Here is a 22755-nt window from a genome sequence, read left to right on the forward strand (position 1 = left end):
AATTTACAAATATTTAGTTGAGCTATTATGTTAAATTTATCCTCGCTTACAAATTTAAATTTTTGAATCAATAAGTGATTTTAGACAAATACCCAATGTATTTTTTGAGTTCGAGTTGTTTTTTTGGTTATTTTTTCTCTATTTAACATTGATTTTTACTTGTTTTAGGATTTTTTTTCGTGATTTAAGTATACACGCAATGTATTTATTTCTAATCAATTAATTCAACTATCGGTAAGTATTTTCCTTTGAATATGAATGTGGGTTGTCTAATTCTACCTTAGTAATTACAGAATGAAAAAGTTAATATCAAAGAAAACCTTTTTTTCTCTCTATTTATTTATTCAAGAACTTAGAAAACAAGGGAAGTGACTTTCATGCAAAAAAAAAAAAAAAAAAAAAGAGTACATTTTTTTAATTTTCAACGATAACAAAAAGATGTGTGGTATAAACCTATAGCTAATAATTATTCTTTGTTACAGAAACAAAAGCAAAAACTACCACAGACCCAATTTACGTCAAATGGGTTTGACAATCATCGATCCATTGTTCGTTGACCTGTACGGCTCCATACCACCTCGTGAGATTTACAAATTTCTTTCCAAAAGTTATGAACTTCATGTCCTTTTTTCTTTTAGGCTAAATAAGGACGAATATAATATATATATATATATATACATAACTTTTCCAACAAGTGATTAAAGAAAAATATAATGTATAGAACAAAGTTAATTAGAATAAGTGAGACCAAAATCCAGGATTCCGGCAGAGAGACAAGGGGTGGAGGTGGCGGTGGCGGTGGGTAAAAGGAAACGGTGGTGACAGGTGTCAGATGCAGGGCAGTTTGGCCAACTGTCACTTCGAGTTTCCTATTTATAGTAAAAAGTGGGATTATTATATATATATTTATATATTAAACAATGCATGGGGATTATTATTACGATAAATAATGTTTATATATTAATGTAAAATTTATGAAAAAGTCAAAGAGTACGTGTCTTGGAGATAGAGGTTACTTCGAGGGTGGGAACCACAAAGGGGAAGAGATGGTTAAATGCTTTATTGACAATCATGGCATGGCTCTTGTGTTGTTTTGTCTCTTTCAAACCCCATTTTATATTTATTGTTATTTTGCTTTCCCAGTCAAATAAAGAAAAGAAAAAAAAAATAAAAAAATAAAAAGAAAGAAAGAAAGAAAAAACTCAAAACCGCGACCTTAATGAATCCTACGTCACCATATTCGGACACGTGTTACTCAATAATACATAGATGGGACCCACTCTTTTTTGCTGACGGATACGGGTTTACCCGTTAAACCCTCATGGATTACCTTATCCACTTTGAACAACTCAGGCCAAAATAATACTACAAAGCTTTTTGACTTTTATTGCAAATGTGAAAATGAGCAATTTACTTGAGTTGTCTAAGAAATACACACCCTCTCATTGACTGATCTCTTTCTTTTTTTTTTTTTTTTTTTATTTGTTCTCTCTTTTCTTTTCTTAACAATAAGCTTCAATTATGATTTGTTCATCATGAAAAAGTGGACCCTCTTGAACTAGCTAGTTGTCGTTTTCTTTCGTACTTTGTTTCGTGATCCATTAATTTCTTTCACCCAGCTTGAAATTTGAATCTATGGATAATTGGACATAGAGCAAGATATTATAAGCTTGGATATTGATATGTATATGATTGAACGAGATATCAACACTTTCATTTCACACGTTATATTGTCAAAAGAAGATCAAACGATCAAGAATTGAAATTGATTGAATTATTAGTTCAACCTATTACTAGCTAAGCATATAATTTAGTACTTAGTTTTTCATCTGAATAGCAGGAGGAAAAAATGGTTTAAGAGAAGATTGTGATCACAAATAATTTAACTAGTTTAATAAATATAATTAGTCAAGTATCTTGTGTATCTACTCTAGCCATGTGACACATATAGCTTGACCAGCCATGTGACACATATAGCTCGACCTAATCAAGGAACAAAACGGATAAAAATGAAATAGAATCTCCAACTATCTCTACAATTTTTACTGTGGATCTTTTTATTTGTTAATCCATATGAAATATTATTTGCTCCCTAACTTCTACAATATCCAAGTTTATTGTAACATATCTTTTCTTTTATATATATAATAAACATAGTTTAAGATTATCATTTCATCTTCCTTATAAACTATAAAGACTAAGTCATTGTATAAAATAAAAAAATATTGACACTGAATTTTCATAAAAATTTTAGTATAAAGACTAGAGACCATAATTACAAATTATAAAGTGCTAAGACTAAGACTAGATCATCATTACACAATAAAATTAAGAGACTAAATTGTTACTTTCCTAAAGTTCGGATACCTAACAAAAAAACATATTATTTTTAAAGAAGAAGAAATAGGTATATAATATTTTCGGTTCTCTAACCGAAATTTTTGTTGAATTCTCCAATCTCATAACAATTATGCAGCATTTTGAATTAAACATTGGATTAGCTTCAACAAACACCACATTGGCATGAGCTAAACACTCTACCATTCGTTATAGCTTCTTAAAACTATACAAAATAATCCATATTATTTCACATTCACATTTAAAAGTACTTGATACTATACCAATAATAGTTCAATATATTAAATAAAAATAAATCAACTCAATTTTTGGACGACTATTCAAACTTTCTATAAGGCCAAAATAATAAATAACCATGGGAGACAAATTTGTATTCTGACTTTTACAAGATATCGCTAGTAAAACTTAATTTTAAAGTCAACTTCACATAACAAATTTGCAGGAAAAAAAAAAAAAAAGAAAACTTTCCCTGTACCTTAGAGATCTTGAAAATTAAAAATGAAAATATGAATAGAAATAGAGTAAAAATTACAAGTGGGTTGCAAAAGTTGGACGAGTGGAATATCGTATGATTGGTAGACAATGTGAACATGCATAAATATTTTTGTACGAACCAACATTAATGGCGATCACTTCTAATTACTAAAATAAATCTCTACCAATTGTATAGGTATATATATATATATATATATTTATCTCTTGTATTGCGGCTGCCTTCTGTCTAATTATTCGCACCATTTCAATTTTTCAACCCTCTTCTTCATAATTGAACTCACTAATAATTGTATCTCTCTTCTCGATTTTTCCTTTGCTTTTTTCTTTTTAATATTATCTTTTTTTCTCTCTTCATACTACATTTAAAATATAATGCATAATCGGGGTATCATAACAATTATCAAGATTCATATTTTGAACTCGGATATCGAAGAGACGTTCCATATGAATCTAAGAATATTTGACGTATGTATTATTCATGTGTGTTAATCATAATGCATATGGTGTTTTACATGTTGATCTTTTAAAAGTGTATAATGATATAAAGATAATGTAAAATACCTAAGGGTAAGCCATATGTCATTTTGTCGTCATGAAAAGACGAGAGGGAAAACTAAAAAGGAGAGAAAACTACTCTTTTAACTTTGGATTCTAAGGAAATTAATGAAGAATTCAAACAATTTAATTTCTGTCCCATGCAAAATTTGGTGGGGGCTGAAATTTATTGAGTCTTAGCCGACAAGAAAAATAGATCAAAAGAAAATTTATGAAAATAAATGGGATAAATATGAATAAGAGAAAAGGCCAATTCTCTCTCTCTCTCTCTCTCTCTTTCATTTTCTATCTCGACCGCCCAAGAAAATTAGTTGCTTTAAGTTTTAAGAATGTCAACCCCTTTAAAGTTTGCAAATGTCTTACATGACTTTGTTCCTCATCTCTGTCTCTCTCAACTTTTTTATTTTTCCTTTTGTTATTAAGTCTATTTAAACTTATCTTTGGAATGTTCTCATTTTTGTTTTAATGAAAAATAAATAAATCTTTTGAACCCAATTTTAATAATTAAATAAAGAAGGGTGTAAAGTGAAAATATGATTCAAAGTCTCAAACTTTTTAATGTAACACTTCAAATAAGTTTAAAAAGATAATGAAAGGGAAATTGCCAATCTACTAAGTTGTAGTTATATATATATATATATATATATATATATATATATAATTGGGTCCTTAATTGAGGTACATCATGTAAGCATGAATTTCCAAGTTTGGAAGACAAACTTTTGACTGGAAAAATGTGATGATAGATATTCTGTACATTTTATTCTGCATGAAAAAGTTAATGATTTCTAGACATTGGAAAATTTTGGTTTTTGTTGTCTACTTTTGTTTTTTTGTACTTCTAGAAGGTGGCGTTTTTCATGTCTTCAATTTCTTTTTTTAAGTTTATGGTTGTTTTTTTGTTGGGTAAATGACATTCACCAAATAAAGATTAAAAAATAACTAAAATCTAACGTCAAATTTACACTACAAAAAATTTCGAATCTCCCGACATCAGTTTACACCGTAAAAAAATAAAAGTTAGAGAATATGGTATCATCTATTGAAAGATCAACTATTTCTTGTAATATTATTTAAATTCTTTTAATAAAAACTAATTTACTTTAGGTTACTGAAAAATTTTAACTTTTTGTTTGAATGACATATTTTTTAAATTAAATATTTAAGATATATTTCTAACGTTCTATACAGAATTTAAAAGTATATTTAATAAAGTTTCAGAAAGGTTTCCTCAAATTTTTAGAAAATATATAACAAATATTGTTCAAAGTTTCGAGTTTATGTTTGAATTTGATTTTGAATTTTGTGTCCATAAAGACATTGAGCTGCTCAATATTTTTTTTTAAGGAAAATTTAAGATCTATTAGATACCAAAATGAAAACTTCGAGGATTCTATTTGTCATAAAAAATACAAATCTATATTATCCAATACTTCATTTTATTTTTCAAAATTTTAATTAAATATAAATTGAATGGTCTATTAGATACAAAATTAAAAATTTAGCTTTAAAAATGTGCTAATTAAACATTTTTTAAAGGTCAACATTTTTTAGATATAAAGTGAAACTTTAAAGATCTATCAAATAAATTTGAGTTATTAAAAAATCTAATACAAACAAATTTCAAAGACTTGTATTTTAACCATTAGAAAAGTAGGGGTTAATTTTGAAAATATAATATTTTTTAAAAGTATTGATAAAAATAGGGTAGGTTGAGAAGAAATGGCAAAAATGGTGTAGTTTGGCAAACTATTATAAAAAATAGGTGAAATTTTGAATTTGGAAGGAAATCGTGTACTCCGTACACGACTTTCGCACACGCTTACCATGGAAGTCGTGTACCCGGTACATGACTTCCACGTCAACACTTGGACTTTTGACCGTCCGACGTGGAAGGCACTGTGTGGAAGTCGTGTACGGGGTACATGACTTCCTAAGTTTTATTGTTTTATTTATTATTCTTATTATAATGAATATTATTATGTTTTTTATTATTATATTTCTATTATTTTATTTATTTATTTATTATTATTATTATTATGTTTTATTATTTTATTTATGATTATTATTATTATTACTATTATGTTTTATTCTTCTTCTTCTTCTTATTATTATTAGTATGTTTTATTATCAGTATTATTATCATCAAATTTTATATATTTACGATTTGTTTACAAAATTAACTATGTTTAGCAAATATTATGTTAGTTTTCTTTATCAATAATTTAATATAATCTTTGTGTAATAGATGCATCGAGAAATCTATAAACGATATGGTCTAAATTTCAATTGAATAGAGAGAAATTGTCTTGTACATTTTAAATTGAAATTTACAATAATTCAAAATTAATTTACAAAATTTTAATTATCTTCATCACCCTCTATGAGATCATCGCCTTGTCATCATCGTCTACATCGCATGCGTCTACGATCTGTATCGGTAACATTGAATCATTGAGTTTGCTGTATAATTTGTTCTACAACTCCCGTAGTTCTGTCACATATATTTTCCAAAGCTTCCATGTCGTGTTCCACGAAGAAAGCTTGTACTTCGTCAACAAAATTATATCGAAAGATTGCAAGTAATACAAACAAAATTAATGTTTTATTATTATTAAATGTATAAAATAAAGCATATTAAATCCTTACCATGCAATGATAAAAAGGATCCTCTTGAATGATGAAGCGTCTAGTAAGCATTTCCAAATTTGGAAGATAAACTTTTGTTGGCCGGAAAATTATGATGATAAATCTTTTGTATATTTTCTTCTGCACATGAAAAAGTTAAATGATTTCTAGACATTGGAAAAATTGGGTTATTGTTGTCTGCTTTTGTTTTTGTACTTCTAGAAGGTGGCATGTTTCATGTCTTCAATATATTTTTTTCTTCTAAATTTAAGGTTTGTTTTCTTTGATGGGGTAAATGACATTCACCAAATAAAGATTAAAAAAATAAGTAAGGATGTATACTTGATGTATAATTTAGTAGATACAATCTCTAATATATATATTTTTTTATGCTTTTTTCTCGAATATAAATTATATTTCTTAGAACTTCTAGTTCTTCGACCTTCAAGAAGTTGTGGATGAAAGTCAATTTGAGTTTCGATACTCTGGAATTTAAGGAAGGTTAATCTTCTAAGCCTTCAATCTTTCATAAGATGGTAATTTCGAGACCGATAAAAACTTTCATGTCTTGAGAACGAAGTAATGAATTTTTAGATTTTCAAAGCTTCAATTCTTTTTTCGACCAAAAGATCTCTTAAATGAATTATAAGATCTCTATTTATAAAAAATTTTCATGGGTTTTTAGTGGACTTGGGCTTATTTGCTTGTTGACTTGAGCTTGAGCTCATTTATTTGTTGGACTTGTGCTTGGGCCTATGTATTAAACTTAGGCTTGGGTCGATGGGCTTAAGCTTGAGCCTCTACCTTTTTTGAGTTCATTTTCAGAAAACTCCATTTTAAGTATTCTATTGGATTCTTTCCAATTTTCGTATTTTATGTTTTCATTCGAAATCGTGTAAAGACAATTTCTATTTAATATCACAAATTGAGCAAGCATTTTACGATTAAGAAGCAACTACCTTTTGTACACCACGTGTTTATTGGACTTAGGCTTGATTCATATATCTGTTGGTCTTGGACTTTTGCTTATTGTCTTCTTTTACCCAATTTTTTATATGAAACTTGAATTGAGTTAAATATGAGAAAACTTAATTATCCAAACCAAATCAAATTATAACAAGATTTAGTTGACTGAATTAATTTCTCACTTAGGATAAAAACTAATTTATTTAAAGTTATTGTAAAACACTCTAGCTTAGGATGACATATTTTTTTTTAAAAAAATTAAACATTTAAGAGAATATTCAAAAAATGAATCAATTACTAGTAAAATTATATTATATAAACAATAATTAAAGTGCCATGAAAAAAAGGAAAATTCAACACCGGTGTGATATCAAGCCATCAATACTTTGACGCAAGTCAGCAAAGAATCAGATCAAGATTAGTCCAGTAGTAGAAAGGATCATGCAATGTTATCGATATATTTTGACGCCTGAATCCTGTCACTTATATAACCTTAGTTTTATATAACAAACACTTAGCTCATCATTGTTTCTCTTTAATTCATAAGATTGGGGTTTGATTTTGCACTTTGAGCAGTTACGATATGTCACTAATTGAAATGACATCAATTTTGATATTCTCACTCACTTCACTAATTGCCACTACCTCTTCCATGAACTATCCATTAGGAACTTAATTCTTAGACACCACTTGGACATAGTACAGATTTCCAATGTTCCTCTTTTGTACCACTACTAGACCTATCTATGAACTCTGTAAAGGTCCTTCATGATACTGCTAAAAAATTCACGACAGAAAACGAAGTTCTACTACACAAAGCCCAGACGTTACAATAGGGCCTGGGCTCTAATTTGTAATGCATACAAACAAATGTTTTCTGGATTTAATCAAATCAAAACCCAACACTCAATTGCTGTTTATGAAATGAAACGTAACGGGAAAAATTGTAATATTGAACAAATTAAAAATGGAAATCATTTTTGTCGACTACTGCATATATAGAACTTTTTGTATGCTTTTGCTTTTTCATTTAACTTTTGTTTTTATTATCAGTTATCAGTGATGGATGTTGAAAAGATAAAATATACTATATATATATATATATATATATATATATATATATATATATATCCATCTCAACATCCTTTCAGAATCAGAAAAATAACCCAACATCTCTTTTGAAATTAGTACATTTATTAACATGCCAAATTTAAGTCCACCGTATAGGTGATGAGGTGGGTGATTTAGGAACGTCCATTTCTGGATGATATTAATGTATAATTTAGAGAATTGATTATAGTAAGTGGCGTGAAAAAGAAAATAATTCTAAATTAAGATTGATTAGGATGGGGTTTGGGTTTGTTAGAACTTTAGAATAAAAGAGAGGAAGCCGACCATTGGCACTAAGAAAACATTGTACCGGCAAATGTGGGAAGTTTGGACACGTGTTAACAAATTAGCATGAGATTGCCAAATCATCAAACCAAAATGCTACGTGTCACAAATCCAATTCTCCCACTAAATCCTTAACACAAAAATGTATACAAAAACCCGAGAGGATGTCAAAGAAGAAAAACCAAAGAACCAAACACACCACCAATAGGAAAAAAAAAAAAAAAAAATTAAAAAAAAAATAAAAATGGTACGGTCTGTGGATTCACTGGTGGTTGGGAGAGTGATCGGAGATGTGTTGGACATGTTTACTCCGGCGGCGGATGTGTCGGTCAGTTATGGGTCTAAACAGGTGGCTAATGGGTGCGAAATCAAGCCCTTTGTCGCCGCTGATCGCCCCACTGTTCATATTCAAGCTCCCATATCTAACCAACTTTATACTCTGGTACTTCAATTTCTCTCTCTTTAATTGCCTTTTGGGGACTTTTTCTTTTTGTTAATGAATTCAATACTGAATTGGGGATATATTTTGGGGTAGGTTATGGTGGATCCTGATGCTCCTAGTCCCAGTGAGCCAACATTCAGAGAGTGGCTTCACTGGTAAGTAATAAACTTTTATTCTTTACACTTTTTTTGGATTATATTCTTTGGTTTTGAGAAAGAAAAAACAGAGAGAGATTTGATTTTTTTTTTGGGGACAAAAAATGTGATTTTTTTTTTTATCAGGATTGTTGTTGACATTCCAGAAGGGGCTGATGCCAATAAAGGTATGTTTTTGTTTATGTCATGATATTATTTATCTTATGATGAGTAAGAAGAAGAAGAAGAAGAAGAAGAAGAAGGATAGAATAAAATCTTTGTTTATTCTTCTTTCTTGGATTCCTTTTTACATTCATATATGTCCTAGTAGGCGAGTTTGCAAATATTTAGCTGATCCCACTGGATATTTCTCAGATTTTTTTTTAAAAATTTAATTTAATTTAATTTTTGTTTAGGTTTTTGGTTCTTAAGAAATTAAACATGTAAACACTACATTCATCTCTTAATTTGTTTGGTTTTTTTCATACATTTTAAAACTGTAGCCCCACCCACATCTTTTGAAAATCAAGACTTTTTAGGATATACTTGAAAATATAACCAATACACTTCATCACAGGTACAAATAATTATTTCTATATTTACGTTTTTTGAAAAATATCGTTATACACTGAAGTATTGGAATAGCAACCCAATGTTAAGTACTTTGGGTTTTAACATATTTCATCCTCATATGGTTATAATTTGAAGACATAAAAAACAAAACCAAAATTTTTCTTTTATTATTCTTTTAAAGTTTTATATTTAGCTACATTTTAGTCTTTTGAAAAAAAAAAAAAAAGAAGTAATTTTTTAATAAAACAACTTGCTTTTGGAATTTGGCTAATATTTCTACCTCTTTTTAGTTTTGAAAATTTGGTTCTGACTTTTGAAAACATTAGTACAAAGTATACAACTGATCAGCAAATTTTTTCTTATTGAAAAGGTGTTCATATATAGGCCTAAGTTTAAGAAACTAAAAACCAGAAACTGAATACATTTCTCAAAATCATAACTCATACTCTGTTTTTCTTCATTTCTTGTATGTGATGAAAACAGGAAAAGAGGTGGTGCAGTACATGGGTCCTCAGCCTCCAACCGGCATTCACCGTTATGTATTTGCCTTTTTCAAACAAAACACCCATCTCGGCGGAAGGCTCCGACCCCCCACCACCCGCAGCAATTTCAGCACTCGACAATTCGCCTCACAGCATGCCCTCGGACTTCCTGTTGCCGCCGTCTACTTCAATTCCCAGAAGCAACCTGCATCCAAGAAACGCTGATATATATAACATATCCATATTCCGTTCCACACTTTGTATGTAAATACCATACCCTCAACTTTTTTTCTACTTAGCAAATTTAGGCCTTCCCATGCTGCTGTTTCCCCCATAAACACACATGCAATAAATAAACAAACATCGTTAGTTCCTCCCATGTTTCTGTTCTATTTAAACAGGGTAATTGTGTAACATCTCAAACTTCCCTTAGATTGAAAAAAAAAAAAAAATTAAGTGGAAAACCCAAACATGAAATGGGAATTGAAATGGGTGAGCCAGAATGAAGGAAGAAACGTGATTGAATGAAGCGCTGATGGGAAAAGTTGGAATTTTGAAATAAGTTTTGACATCAACGCTGCACTCAATGACGTATCTTTCAATCTGGTTTGATCTATGGCTTCCTTCTGTTTACAGACAATATTTTCTGTGTATATGTATGAGAAGGTGGATGAACTCTGCGGTACAAGTGAAAAAGTTAGTTGGTTGTATTGAATTGTACTATCCACATTCTTTATTATTATTATTATTATTATTATTATTGTTATTGATATTTCAAAGTGGGTTTTTCTTTAGGTTGTTTCAATGAATGAAACATTTGATTTTAAGGTCTTGGGTTTTTGGTAAAGTTAGATTTGTACTACTTTGTCTTTTTGTACAAGAAGCTGAGTTAGAATTGTACTCCTGTTTTTGAATTTCTTCAACTTTTGGTCCCGAAGTTGGGTTGGAAACATGGGAGGGGTAGACACTAATTAATTGCACTGTGGCCCAAAAAAAGAAAAATTATGTTGTCCCTTTTTATAAATTATTTTTACTGTTATTTACTGTCTTATTAACGTTATAGAAATGCTTGAATATTGTTCTATTAATTCGGATCTAATAACCATTCTTTCTTTCTCCCTCAGTGTATCTGCAACCCTTTTTATTTTCTTTGATAAGGTGTTGTGTTAATATTTTCTTGAGAAGGTATTCAAATACCCCTTGGAGATGGAAATTTGAATCGGGATTCTTTTATCTTAGGATATATACAAACACTGTGGCAAGTTGGGTTAATTTTTAGGATTTGTTTATAGCAATTTAGCTTTAAAGTCACACTAAATGTACTAAGGAAGTCGAGGAGGTCAAGTGTGGTTTGTAGTGTTATATTTTCAAAAGTAATAAGTTAGGGTTATGTGAAATTTTTAAATTTTATTTTTGTACATCTTATACTAATCATAATAATAAATAATAAAATCTATTAATTTATCATATAACAATTTATAAAAAGATTCGATCAAACACGTAAGTTAAAACTTTTTTACTAGTGATTTTTATATCTAAATGATTTAGCTTTGGATTTATCAATATCATATATTAATTAAATTGATAAATGACTATCATATTAGCAGACTAAAAAAATAAAATAAGTACCATTAATATATCTAAAATAAGCTTTAAGAAGTTTTAAGTAAATATTTTGACAATGAATAAAAAAAAAAGAGAGAATTGGGAAGAGAAAAAAAAAAAGAACTAAATTATTATTCAAATATAGAAGTTAACTCATTATCTGCTTAATAGAATCCTAAAACGAAAGCTAAAATTTAATGGAATCCTAAAGACGAAAACTAAAATTTAAGGAACCACCATAAAACAAGATATATAGATTAGAAATCGAAATAAGATTTAAACAAATTATTTCTTTTACTATCAATTGAGGAATCAAATCTCAATAATTGACGTTAAAAGGAGGGGGTGTGTAATGCATGGTGATGAGGCTGTCCAGAAAAGTCAGAAGAATGGAAAGAAGAGTGTGTGTGTGGTAAGTATTAAACTACAAAAAGAAAAATGTAGTACATAAGCAAAAGATTTAAGCAATGAAGTTGATGGGAAGAAAAAAGAAATTAATTAAAGAGGGGGTTGAGTAATGAGTGAGGTTAGTAGTACATGTACAAGAACTGAGCTGGTTGTATGCAAAAGTCCTCCAAACCAGATCCAAAATTGGGTTTTGTTTTATAAGCTGTAAGTTTAAGACAAATGAAAAGTGGATATCATATCAGTGCTTTTACCATTATATTAATTTGGTGGTGTAGTGTAGGCAGCATTACAATAGGGCCACAGTGAACTGAACTGAAGTGAGTGAATGAAATAATAATGTCACAACTTGATCAGTTCCCTTTGGCTTTTGTAATATTGGCTACGACTACAACTACAACTCCTTACTCCTCCTTCCCTTCTTCTTCTCTTCCATTGCAAAATGGCCTTTAAGTTTCAGCCTCCCCTCTGCTTAAATTGAGTTTCTCATAGAGACAAAGGGTGAGCTACGGACTTTTTTTTTTGCAATGAGAATAATGACGTGTTCGAATTCTCAGCATGCTCTATTGAGTTGATGTTTTTATGAACTCTGATATCATTATACGATGGTATGAATTTTTTTTCTTTTATATTTCAAGGTTATGTTTTTGTTTAAGTGATTGAGATATTTAGATTTAGATGGAACCATCTCATGAAAAGAAAAATAATGATGAAAGACTTATTAATTTTAAAGAAGTTAAAAGAGTAGGGTTATAAATATACTTTTATTTCCATTAAAAGTCATTAGCTTTTGATTTATTTTAATTTTTTATTAAAAATGTAAATATTATTAGTTTTTCGTATTATCAAATATACATATACTTTTTAAAGACTTTTTCAAAAATAAAAAAATTGATAAACTATTTACACTTCATATAACAAAACCATAAAAAAAATTCAATTACACTTGATTTTTTAATAAACAATAAATATTTTGTCAAATATTTTATTTTTGATAGTTTATCTTTGTTAAAACTCTTTTGTTCTATAAGAGAAACTATTTTGTTTTTAAAAATTATTTTACTCAATAATTTATGGATAGGATTAGATTTTCATAAATTATGTATTACGCACTATTTACAAAATGGTATGGAAACAATTTAAATCTTAAAAAATGATTACGTACAATACACGTAATTTAAAATAGTAAAAGGATAGGGAAAACAATCGTTTAATTCAGAGCCTTCTTCTACATCTCTACTAAAATTAATAAATAAAAACCTAAAGTCTATGGGTAGAATCTTAAATAATAATAAAGCTACGATTACAAAAATAACTCTAAACTATCTCCACAGATACTTTTCAAAATTTTATTTATTAAAGGAACCATCAATTATTTTTATAAAACCAAACAATATTTCTAAAAAAAAAAAAAAAAAAAAAGAGTTGATAACCATGTGATGATTGTCCTATGATAGCAGTATGATATCATTAATTACTTGTTGACATATTTGCAATATACAAAAAAGAGATGCTATGAGATATTCTTTTCTAAATTTTTTTGTCATATGATACAATTTTCCTTAACTTAAATAAAAGCAAAAAATATTTCTTCAAAACAAAAAAGAAAAAAAATAGTAAACAGGGATGTGTAATATGCCTTTTTGTTATCTTTTATTATATTTGTATACTAATACTCTTCCTCAAACTCAAAGGTAGAAAAACAACTAACTTGAGTTTGTGTCAACTGAGTGGCCGGTAACTGAATAAATGACGATTTTTTTTAAGTGTGTGAAGTGGTTGATCTATGAGGAAGTGACTGAATGACAAGATTTTTCTTTTAAGTGTGTGAAGCGATCGTATGAAAAGATCTTTGTGAATGAAGTATAATTGAAAATTGTCGAGAAACACCTGCATCACACGAAGCCAACGAAGCCATAATCACTTATAAGTAGCATCACAACCTTGGTAGAAATTGTAATATATGGATGTACTTCTCGATCAATGGGATCACCATCTTAATCAACATCGTAGTAGATAACACCAACTATGACTAAGAACAAAATTTGAAGCCTATGATCAATGACACCCTTTAATATAACGAAGCGTTGAAGTATATAATAATCTCACTATGATTGTGTGTGAATCCATGCTCTCATATACTGCTATGATTGCCCCTTTTCTTAACTTTGAAATCTCTCCCTTGATTAGCTTCCAAAAGTTGATTCTAACATGCCTAAAATTGTGTAGAATGATCAAAAAAGGGTTTTTCTTCCCCTCTGCAAAAGGTGTCTCCATATTGGATGATAAAAAGAAATGTGTATTTATTAGAAAAATTCCGAACAATGTCTCAATGAAAACGTTACATATGAAAAAAGAATCACGTGGCATTAATTTCCACATTTTAGGCATTGGTTCCTCTCTAATAACTATAAACAATGTGTGACAATATTGATAATAACTTTTCGATATATGTCACTAACTAATTAAGTAAACACGTAGTTGATGTTCACTATGAAAGTAACGTTGGTTCCTCAATGAAAAAATATGGAATATTTTCTCCTTTTGTTCTCCTTTTATTTTAACTTATCAATTTATTACTATTTTTGGGATGATAGTCGAGGACAAATAGTCTCTTTTTTTTAAGATTGCATCCTTTCAATATGGTTTGTGTTGTTTCTGCTATTATCTCGATTTGAGTTGTTTGGATTGGACACCTTTTTCTGCGGGTCGTTGACTTGTTGGTTTTTGTTATATTTGGTGTAGGTTGGGCTTTCATTGTAGGATGCAGAAAGCGAGATTGAGAAAGATATTGAAAAACAAAAGGTACTTCTTAAGTGATTGTAGATTAAAGATTACAGAATTAGTTTCACATGACATCGATCCTTTGCAAGTGGTGTTGAGTGAAAAGAGGTTTTGCTGGAGGAGGTCATAGATGGTCAAGTGGGTACTTGAGTGTACTAATGCCCAGTGATTTCCGATTCACGAGGAGTTATCTCTTGGTGTACATGTGGCAATCTTAATGATCGATAGTACTCTGTTTCAGTGCTCGTACAATAGGTCATTATTGTGCACTCTTATGGCAATGTATGATCTCATTCTATGGATCAAATATCCCAAATGTAGATGTCGTGTCATCGAACTGGGTTACCAATTACTGGCGTTCTGATTATTGTTTTACTATTTGTTACTTTTATTGTTACTTCAATTATTAACCTGAGTACTGTTAGCTTAAGTTGTCAAGTTAATTATGACTATTTTAGGTAGATTCTAAAAAGTTTTGTACTTGTTTAGATAAAAAAAAGAGTAAATGAAAAACCCAAGCTGAGAATAATGTGACCACTTATAGTAAAAGCTAAATGTAGATGGACCATCATTCAGAACAAAATACGATGTGACTTTAATACTAAATTGCTATAAACTACTCCTAAAAATTAACACAACACTTTATCAAAGAAAAGAAAAGGAATGTATTCCATATTTTTGCTGATATACTAAGGGAGAAAGGATGGTTTTTTAGATCTGAATTAATAGAACAGTATTAAAGCATTTCTTATAAGATTAATAAGACAGTAATTAATAGTAAAAAAATAATTTAGAAAAAGCAACAACATAACACTTGTCTTTTTTGGGCCACACTTAATTAGTGTCTACCACCTCCTTTGTTTCCAACCCAGAAGAGACCCACTTTAAACTTTGGCACCAAAACTTGAAGAAATTAAAAAACAGGAGTACAATTCTCACTAACTAAGCTTCTGGTACAAACAAACAGAGTAGTACAGATCTAACTTTACCAAAAATCCCAAGTCTTAAAATCAGATGTTAATGATAAAAAGAAGAAAATGTAGATAGTACAATTCAATACTACCAACTAGTTTTTTCATTTGTACCGCAAAGTTCATCTACCATCTCATATATGTATACAGAAAATATTGTTTGTAAACAGAAGGAAGTGATGATCAAACCAGATTGAAAGATACGTCATTGAGTGCAGCATTGATGTCGAAACTTATTTCAAAGTTCTAACTTTTCTCATCAGCGCTTCATTCAATCACGTTTCTTCCTTCATTCTGGCTTACCCTTTTCAATTCCCATTTCATGTTTGCGTTTTCCACTATTGATTTTTTTTTTCAATCTAAGCTAGGGAAGTTTGAGATGTTACACAATTACTCTGTTTATACAGAACAGAAACATGGGGAGAAATAACGATTTATTTATTGCATGTGTCTTTATGGGGGAAACCGCAGGGGAAGGCCTAAATTTTCTAAGTAGAAAAAAATTTGAGGGTATGGTATTAACATACAAAGTGTGGTACGGAATATGGATATGTTATATATATCAGCGTTTCTTGGATGCAGGTTGCTTCTGGGATATGAAGTAGACGGCGGCAACAGGAAGTCCGAGGGCATTCTGTGAGGCGAATTGTCGAGTGCTGAAATTGCTGCGGGTGGTGCTTCCGCCGAGATCGGTATTCTGTTTGAAAACGGCTAATACATATCGGTGAATGCTGGTTGGAGGCTGTGGAACCTATGTACTGCACCACCTCTACAGTCCTTCCTTCCTTCTTTCAATTTGCTTCTATCAAATCCCATTTCTTTCCGCAAAATTCAAAACCCGAATTGTGAAATGCCAAAATGTTTAACATTCTCAAATACCCCAATTACCAAATCATCCGTTCAAAATCATTAATAGCAGCAAGACAATTGCACAAACAACCGAAAACCCATTCCAGTGGCATGGAGAAGCCAGAAATCGGATGGACAAAGCTGAATTTTGACGGCTCCTCAAAAGGGGAAATAGCACCGGGTCTAGCCAGCATTGGGGGCGTTTTAAGAGACCACAAGGCCCAGTTTTTGTTAGGATATGCAGAGGCCATAGGGATAGTTGCAAATGTAGCAATTATATTCAAAATAATTAAGTATGTAGCAACATTTTAAAAAAATTGCAAATATAGCAAAATCTGTCAAAATCTATCAATGATAGGAGTCTATCACCGATAGACCATGTAGCAAATGTTGGTCTATCACTAATAAACCATAAGAGTCTATCAACGATAGAAGTGTATCACTGATAGATTTTGCTACTTTTGCAATTTTTTTTTTAAAATATTGCTACATACTTAATAATTATTCTAAATATTGCTACATATTATAATTACCCTTTTAAGAGACCACAAGACCCAGTTTTTGTTAGGATATGCAGAGGCCATAGGGAAAGCCAATTGCATCCTATTACCATATTTTAGAAGTAACTCTTAATCTTTACCTATGTTGATTCTCCTCCATCGAAGGATGTTAATTCTTCTCCAAGTTGTTGATTTTTAAGTTCTTTAGGTAACAAACTGACTTTCGAGTTCTTTATGTAACAAACTGATTTTCAAGTTCTTTATATAACAAACTGACTTTCAAGTTCTTTATCTAATAATTATAATCTTTATTTATCTAATAGTAACAAACTTATTTATCTTTATTTCTGTCAGTTCTGTTTTTTTTCCGAAGTCTAACAGAATCATGTTGATTCTCCTCCATCGAAGGATATTGATTCTCCTCAATCGAATGATGTTTATTTTTGCATATTATAAAATACGGTAATAGGATGCAATTATACTCTCATACTTGCAATTGCTAAAGAATAAGGTTCAAACTTATATAAATATACATAAATACACACAATCAATTTTAATTTGTAAGTTAACAACAACATATCCATTTCCTAAAAAAAAAAAAAAAAGAAGAAGAAGAAGAAAAAACAACAAAAGCAACAAGGAAGTTACACATAACATAAACAAACAAAATGGAAGTTATAAGAAACTACTTTATATTTATGGTCTCCTAAAAGTAATCTTCCCCTCAGCATCATGACGCATCATATCCAAAGTCTCCAATGGAGGAAGTTCCCTCCATATTTCAAGCTTCTTATAACGATGACCAATGGAAGCAAATCTATCTGCAACTTTATTACCTTCCCTATAAATATGACTAACTTTACAATTATCTAAATCAAGTATTAAAGATTTAATGTACCTAAAGTAACTTCGAGTTTCAACACATTTAACCTCTTTATTATCAGCTAATATTTCCATCAATCCCTTATCATCTCCTTCAACCCAAACATCCTTCCACCCATTTTCGAGGACCAATTCCAAGCCTTTGGTAAGTGCAGTAAGTTCAGCCATGGCGCTATTGGCTCTCCCTATGGCCTCTGCATATCCTAACAAAAACTGGGCCTTGTGGTCTCTTAAAACGCCCCCAATGCTGGCCAGACCCGGTGCTTTATCCCCTTTTGAAGAGCCGTCAAAATTCAGCTTTGTCCATCCAATTTCCGGCCTTCTCCATGCCACTGGAATCGGTTTCGGTTGTTTGTGCAATTGTCTTGCTGCTAATAATGATTTTGAACGGATGTTTTGGTAATTGAGGGATTTCAGAATGTTAAACATTTTGTCATTTCACAATTTGTGGAAAGATATCGGATTTAATTTGAGAGAAGCAAAGAGAAAGAAGGAAGGAATGATTGTAGAGGGAAGTCAAATTGTTGAGAATATATAATTGGGGTGTTTTGAAAGGAAAGAATTTGTTGGTTGATTGTCGTGTGTTTATGCATGGATTTTGAAATCGTGTATGTGTTTTGTGGCATTGTTGGAATTAGGTATGGCCACGAAAGAATAACTGTAAGAATAATGGATTTTTAATCCATATCAAAGGGGAAAACTGACAGTAACCACCAACTAAGTAACTAAGGCTATATTTGTAGAATCTAAAATGAGAATTTTTGCAACCTGAAATCTAGGACTATCCCTCCAATGGAAAGGGAATATACTATTTAAGTGCAAACTAATTTACACCGAATCATATGTTAATTTTAGTATGGTCTCCATTCTTAGATACTTCAGAATTGGGTGTTTCACAAATTCTCATGTTGTTTTGTTCATTGAAAAAGAAAACGAAAGAAAGAAAAGAGATTGAGAGACTTATCTGTTGGATTTATTTGAAGCTATTTTCTATCATCAAAGCTTTCATAGCTCAGTTGGTTAGAGCACCCGTTTAGTAAGCGGGAGGTCTTGAGTTCGACTCTCAATGAAAGCAATTTTACTATATTTTGATTTTATCTACTTTTTAATTTTAGACTTTTCCAAAATGAAGCAAATTTTGACATATTTTAATTGAGTTGGAGAATGATATTATGTTTTTTTTTCTTTTCTTCTTTGGATAAAAAGAATGATATTGCTAGTGATAGCATTTCGTCTAGACATTATAATAGTTTTAAACTTTTCAAAAGACAATATCATTAACTTGAAACATACCCTTCTAAACAATCAAATATAGATCTAAGACCTAATCATTCATCAAGTAGCAACCTAGAAATTAAGGTATCAATATCAAACCCCTTTATGAATTACTAGACGCTTGAATTTTATAACCTACAATTTTATTAAAATTAGAGATATATAAACCACACAAAGAAGTCTAATTTTTTGATATTCGTTTCCAATGTGCTTATGATGTAGCACCAGACGAACTGTTAGCTAATGTGTATCACCTTACGAGAATCGAGTATGGTATAGATCAACCGGAAGAGGTATGCAACTCCATTATAATTCTAACAAAGCAAGAAGCAAACCTAGAAAAAATAAGAACAAAACATCAAAGTGACCATTTTTTTTCTATAGATTCTTTGTTTGATAAATGTCATGCATTTTAAATCAATCAGTGAAGAAGTTTATAACATGAAAGTGGATTTTGAAATGATTAAGATCACTTTTGACAGTTTAAAAAACACGACTTTAATCATTCAAAATTAGTTTTGATAATATGGAAATTGTAAAATGCTGAAAATGTCATACAACACATTCATGTCAACAATTCTTTTTTTGTTTTTTTTTTTTTAAATAATTACATGAGACTATATTGATATTCAAGACATGCATATATTCTTTTGTTTATTCCATATTTATTTTGCTAATTAAGTAATTATTTTATGAAAATTTTCCAATCCACATGCTATTTAAATCATCTCACTTAAAATATGTTTAAGTATGTGTTAATGGCAAGACATCAATCACATGGAGATGTCGAAATTATAATTTAAAAGAATTCTATCATCCATTTATTTTAATAAGTTATGATTGTTTTTTTTCTTTTAATTATGTCCTAAAGAAAAAATAATTAGTGTAGGATGATGTAATTGATAATCCCAAGTTTTTGGCTCGAGATGCTTAATTTCAAAAGTTAAATTAATAGTATGATAGATGGAATGCATTGTTATATGATGGTATGAAAACCCATTACTCTTGTCTTACATCAAACTTTATAAAATTCACTTTTTAACTATTTCCCTCACAAAATGTTTATTAACAAATTAAAGTAAATAAACTACATGTGATTCGGCCATGAACTTAAAATTCTCACATCGAAAAGATAAAAAGAATTTATTAACATTTACGAGGTAATAAAACACATGAACCATCCATCTCATATTTTCTTATCTTATCGTAAATTTGCTTTAATAGAAGTAATGACAATATTACTTATCCAACTTTAACTTATTTTTTGTTTATTAAATTTGACATTAAAACTTATATTTATATAATAAAAAAAGTTATAGCAGATAACACCATTTAAAAAATATAACATAATGATAAAATATTTGTAAAAATAGCGAGTGTTGACGAATCAACTAGTAAAATATTTTAGAATGTAAAATCTACGCTTTAGTAGTTATCAGTAATAATAATTGATAGTACATTTTTCAAATTAAAGGTATGATATCGTACCTTTTAATTTTAGGAAGCAAGGAAAAAATCTTTGAAACAGTATTTGAACAAAATCTTTTCAATCTTTTACTCATTTTTGTATTATATATAGTTGTTTTATCATTGTAATATATATTATATTATTTGTTGCTTAAATGTTATTTATGCAACTTCCCCTATATAATATATAATATTGGCATCAAAACTGAAACCTCTCCCTGCACCAATTAATTTATAATAATAAAAAGAGAGATCATTGAAGAAAAAGAATTGGGAATATGAATAATCATGGGATCCCCATTAAAAAGGAAAGACCAAAAATGAGGCATATTATTGGGAATTGTTATTCACATTTCACTTGGGAACTAACAACACAGTCCATTAAAAAAAATATTAAAAACAGTAAAATTATCGAAAATATTTACAAAATATAATAAAAGTTTAGATTAAGTTCCATACTCATTCAATCGAGCTTCTTCATGACCTAGGACAATGTTATTACTGAAGAGATGTAAACGATAAAGAAGAAGAAACAATGGAGAGGAGAAAGAACTAGCTCGAAACTGGAGGTGGTGGCGACAGTGGAACCACTTGATTCTCTTCATCATCCCCACTATGATGATGACGATGATCAAAATCCCTGGTGGTAGAGGAACCAGAATGGAGATGATCCTGATGATGAAACTGTAAAGAAGCAACATTTTGAGGAACAACACAAAACTGACAAAGAGAAAGAGTAGGGCCAAGCTTGGGGCCGGTGGCAGTCCAAGGAGTGGGAGATTGGCAAATTTGGCAAAGCAAAATCCTTGAATGCTTTTCAACAATGAAATTAGCTGAATGAACTTTAGAATCGCAGCTCCAACACAAACTGGCTTCATCCGATTCACAATACGCGTTAGCTCTACAATCGCAAAGCTCGCACTTGATGTTCTTCATAATCTTCAACTCCAAATCTCTTGGATTGGATTCAGATTCTTGTGAAGAGGGCATTGGATCCCTTTGGGGGTGGTTTTAGAAAAAACAGAGACATATATATGGTGGGTGAAGAGGGGGTTTGGTTTGTGTGCAAGTTGATTGTTAAAATAAAGAAATGTGTATATGTTTGATTTATTTAATGTGTTTTTGATTGGACATGAGAGGGGAAATTTGGGTCCCATTATATGGAGAATTGTATTATGGAGAAACCTCTGTGTTTGCCATATGTATTGATTGAAGCAGGGGGATATGGATTATTGGTAATACATCATGGGTCTCATTTTTCTGAGTTTGAAATTATTGGATTTGCTTATTTTGTAAGATTTCTCATGTATTTCAATTTTGTGTCGTCTCATCATTTTACTCCTTACTTTTCCTTCCAATTTTTACCAAATAAATTAAAGGCAGAGATGTTTATAGCTAATTAAAAAAGAATCAAAGTTTTCTTCTCATCATACAATATTGTGTGTAATCATGACATTAAAAAAAAAAAAAAAATGAAAACTTTCTAGTGTAGCTAATTTAGAGAAAAATAAAATAAAAATTTCTCAAAAGTTCATAGAAGTATAAGTCCAAGTAATCTTTTTTCTTAAGCACATTTTATTCTTGAGATATTTGTAGGAGTGACAAGGAGAAGGGTGGCAATTGGAATTTTGGCGAACGTTCGAGTGAATGAGTTTTTTTCGACAAAAATGTGTCATACACATGCCAGACTTTTTGAATAGTCTCATTTTGTCCCCGTTTTGAGATAAATCATTCTTCTTGAATATTTCATAAATTGATTATTTTAATTTATCTTGCGTTTATAATTGTAGCGAAATAAATGGATAAGGTAGTTAAATTATTGAATATATTTTTCTCGTTTGGTTATAAAATTATAACTGAAATTTAAGTTTTGATTTTAACCTATCTTTTATCTATTTTTTAATTTTAAAATCAATATTAGATATGATGTCTATTTTAATTTTGTTAGATTCTAAAAATATCTATTTTTATAAATCTTTAATATATTTA

General features: G+C 29.9%; 2 protein-coding genes, 2 long non-coding RNA genes and 2 other non-coding genes across 6 annotated transcripts; 4 read left to right on the forward strand and 2 right to left on the reverse strand.

Annotated features, from left to right (window-relative positions):
* The first annotated feature begins 8404 nt into the window (after positions 1 to 8404).
* On the forward strand, positions 8405 to 10800 carry LOC103485930 (protein MOTHER of FT and TFL1-like). Its single transcript, XM_008443716.3, has 4 exons — positions 8405 to 8839; positions 8933 to 8994; positions 9121 to 9161; positions 10030 to 10800. Exons 1-4 carry the CDS (start codon positions 8642 to 8644, stop codon positions 10251 to 10253), a joined length of 525 nt encoding a protein of 174 aa, XP_008441938.1. The 5' UTR covers positions 8405 to 8641; the 3' UTR covers positions 10254 to 10800.
* On the reverse strand, positions 9888 to 10456 carry LOC127144226 (uncharacterized). The gene is made up of 2 exons (XR_007815800.1): positions 10306 to 10456; positions 9888 to 10233 (listed from the first exon to the last, which is right to left on the reverse strand). It is a non-coding gene; the product is annotated as an uncharacterized LOC127144226 (long non-coding RNA).
* Positions 10801 to 15875: 5075 nt separating the features above from the next.
* On the forward strand, positions 15876 to 17438 carry LOC127144227 (uncharacterized). Its single transcript, XR_007815801.1, has 2 exons — positions 15876 to 16303; positions 16376 to 17438. It is a non-coding gene; the product is annotated as an uncharacterized LOC127144227 (long non-coding RNA).
* On the forward strand, positions 15989 to 16081 carry MIR397 (microRNA MIR397). The gene is given in 1 exon segment (NR_120765.1): positions 15989 to 16081. It is a non-coding gene; the product is annotated as a microRNA MIR397 (primary transcript).
* Positions 17439 to 19025: 1587 nt separating the features above from the next.
* Positions 19026 to 19099, forward strand: TRNAT-AGU (transfer RNA threonine (anticodon AGU)). The gene has a single exon. It is a non-coding gene; the product is annotated as a tRNA-Thr (tRNA).
* Positions 19100 to 21256: 2157 nt separating this feature from the next.
* LOC103485915 (B-box domain protein 30-like) lies at positions 21257 to 21745 on the reverse strand. The gene has a single exon (XM_008443701.3). The coding sequence runs from the start codon at positions 21700 to 21702 to the stop codon at positions 21319 to 21321; it is 384 nt and encodes a 127-aa protein (XP_008441923.2). The 5' UTR covers positions 21703 to 21745; the 3' UTR covers positions 21257 to 21318.
* Between the last annotated feature and the right edge of the window lie 1010 nt (positions 21746 to 22755).

This window comes from Cucumis melo, chromosome 12 (genome assembly GCF_025177605.1).
Source record: "Cucumis melo cultivar AY chromosome 12, USDA_Cmelo_AY_1.0, whole genome shotgun sequence".
In the NCBI taxonomy this organism is placed as follows: Eukaryota; Viridiplantae; Streptophyta; class Magnoliopsida; order Cucurbitales; family Cucurbitaceae; genus Cucumis; species Cucumis melo.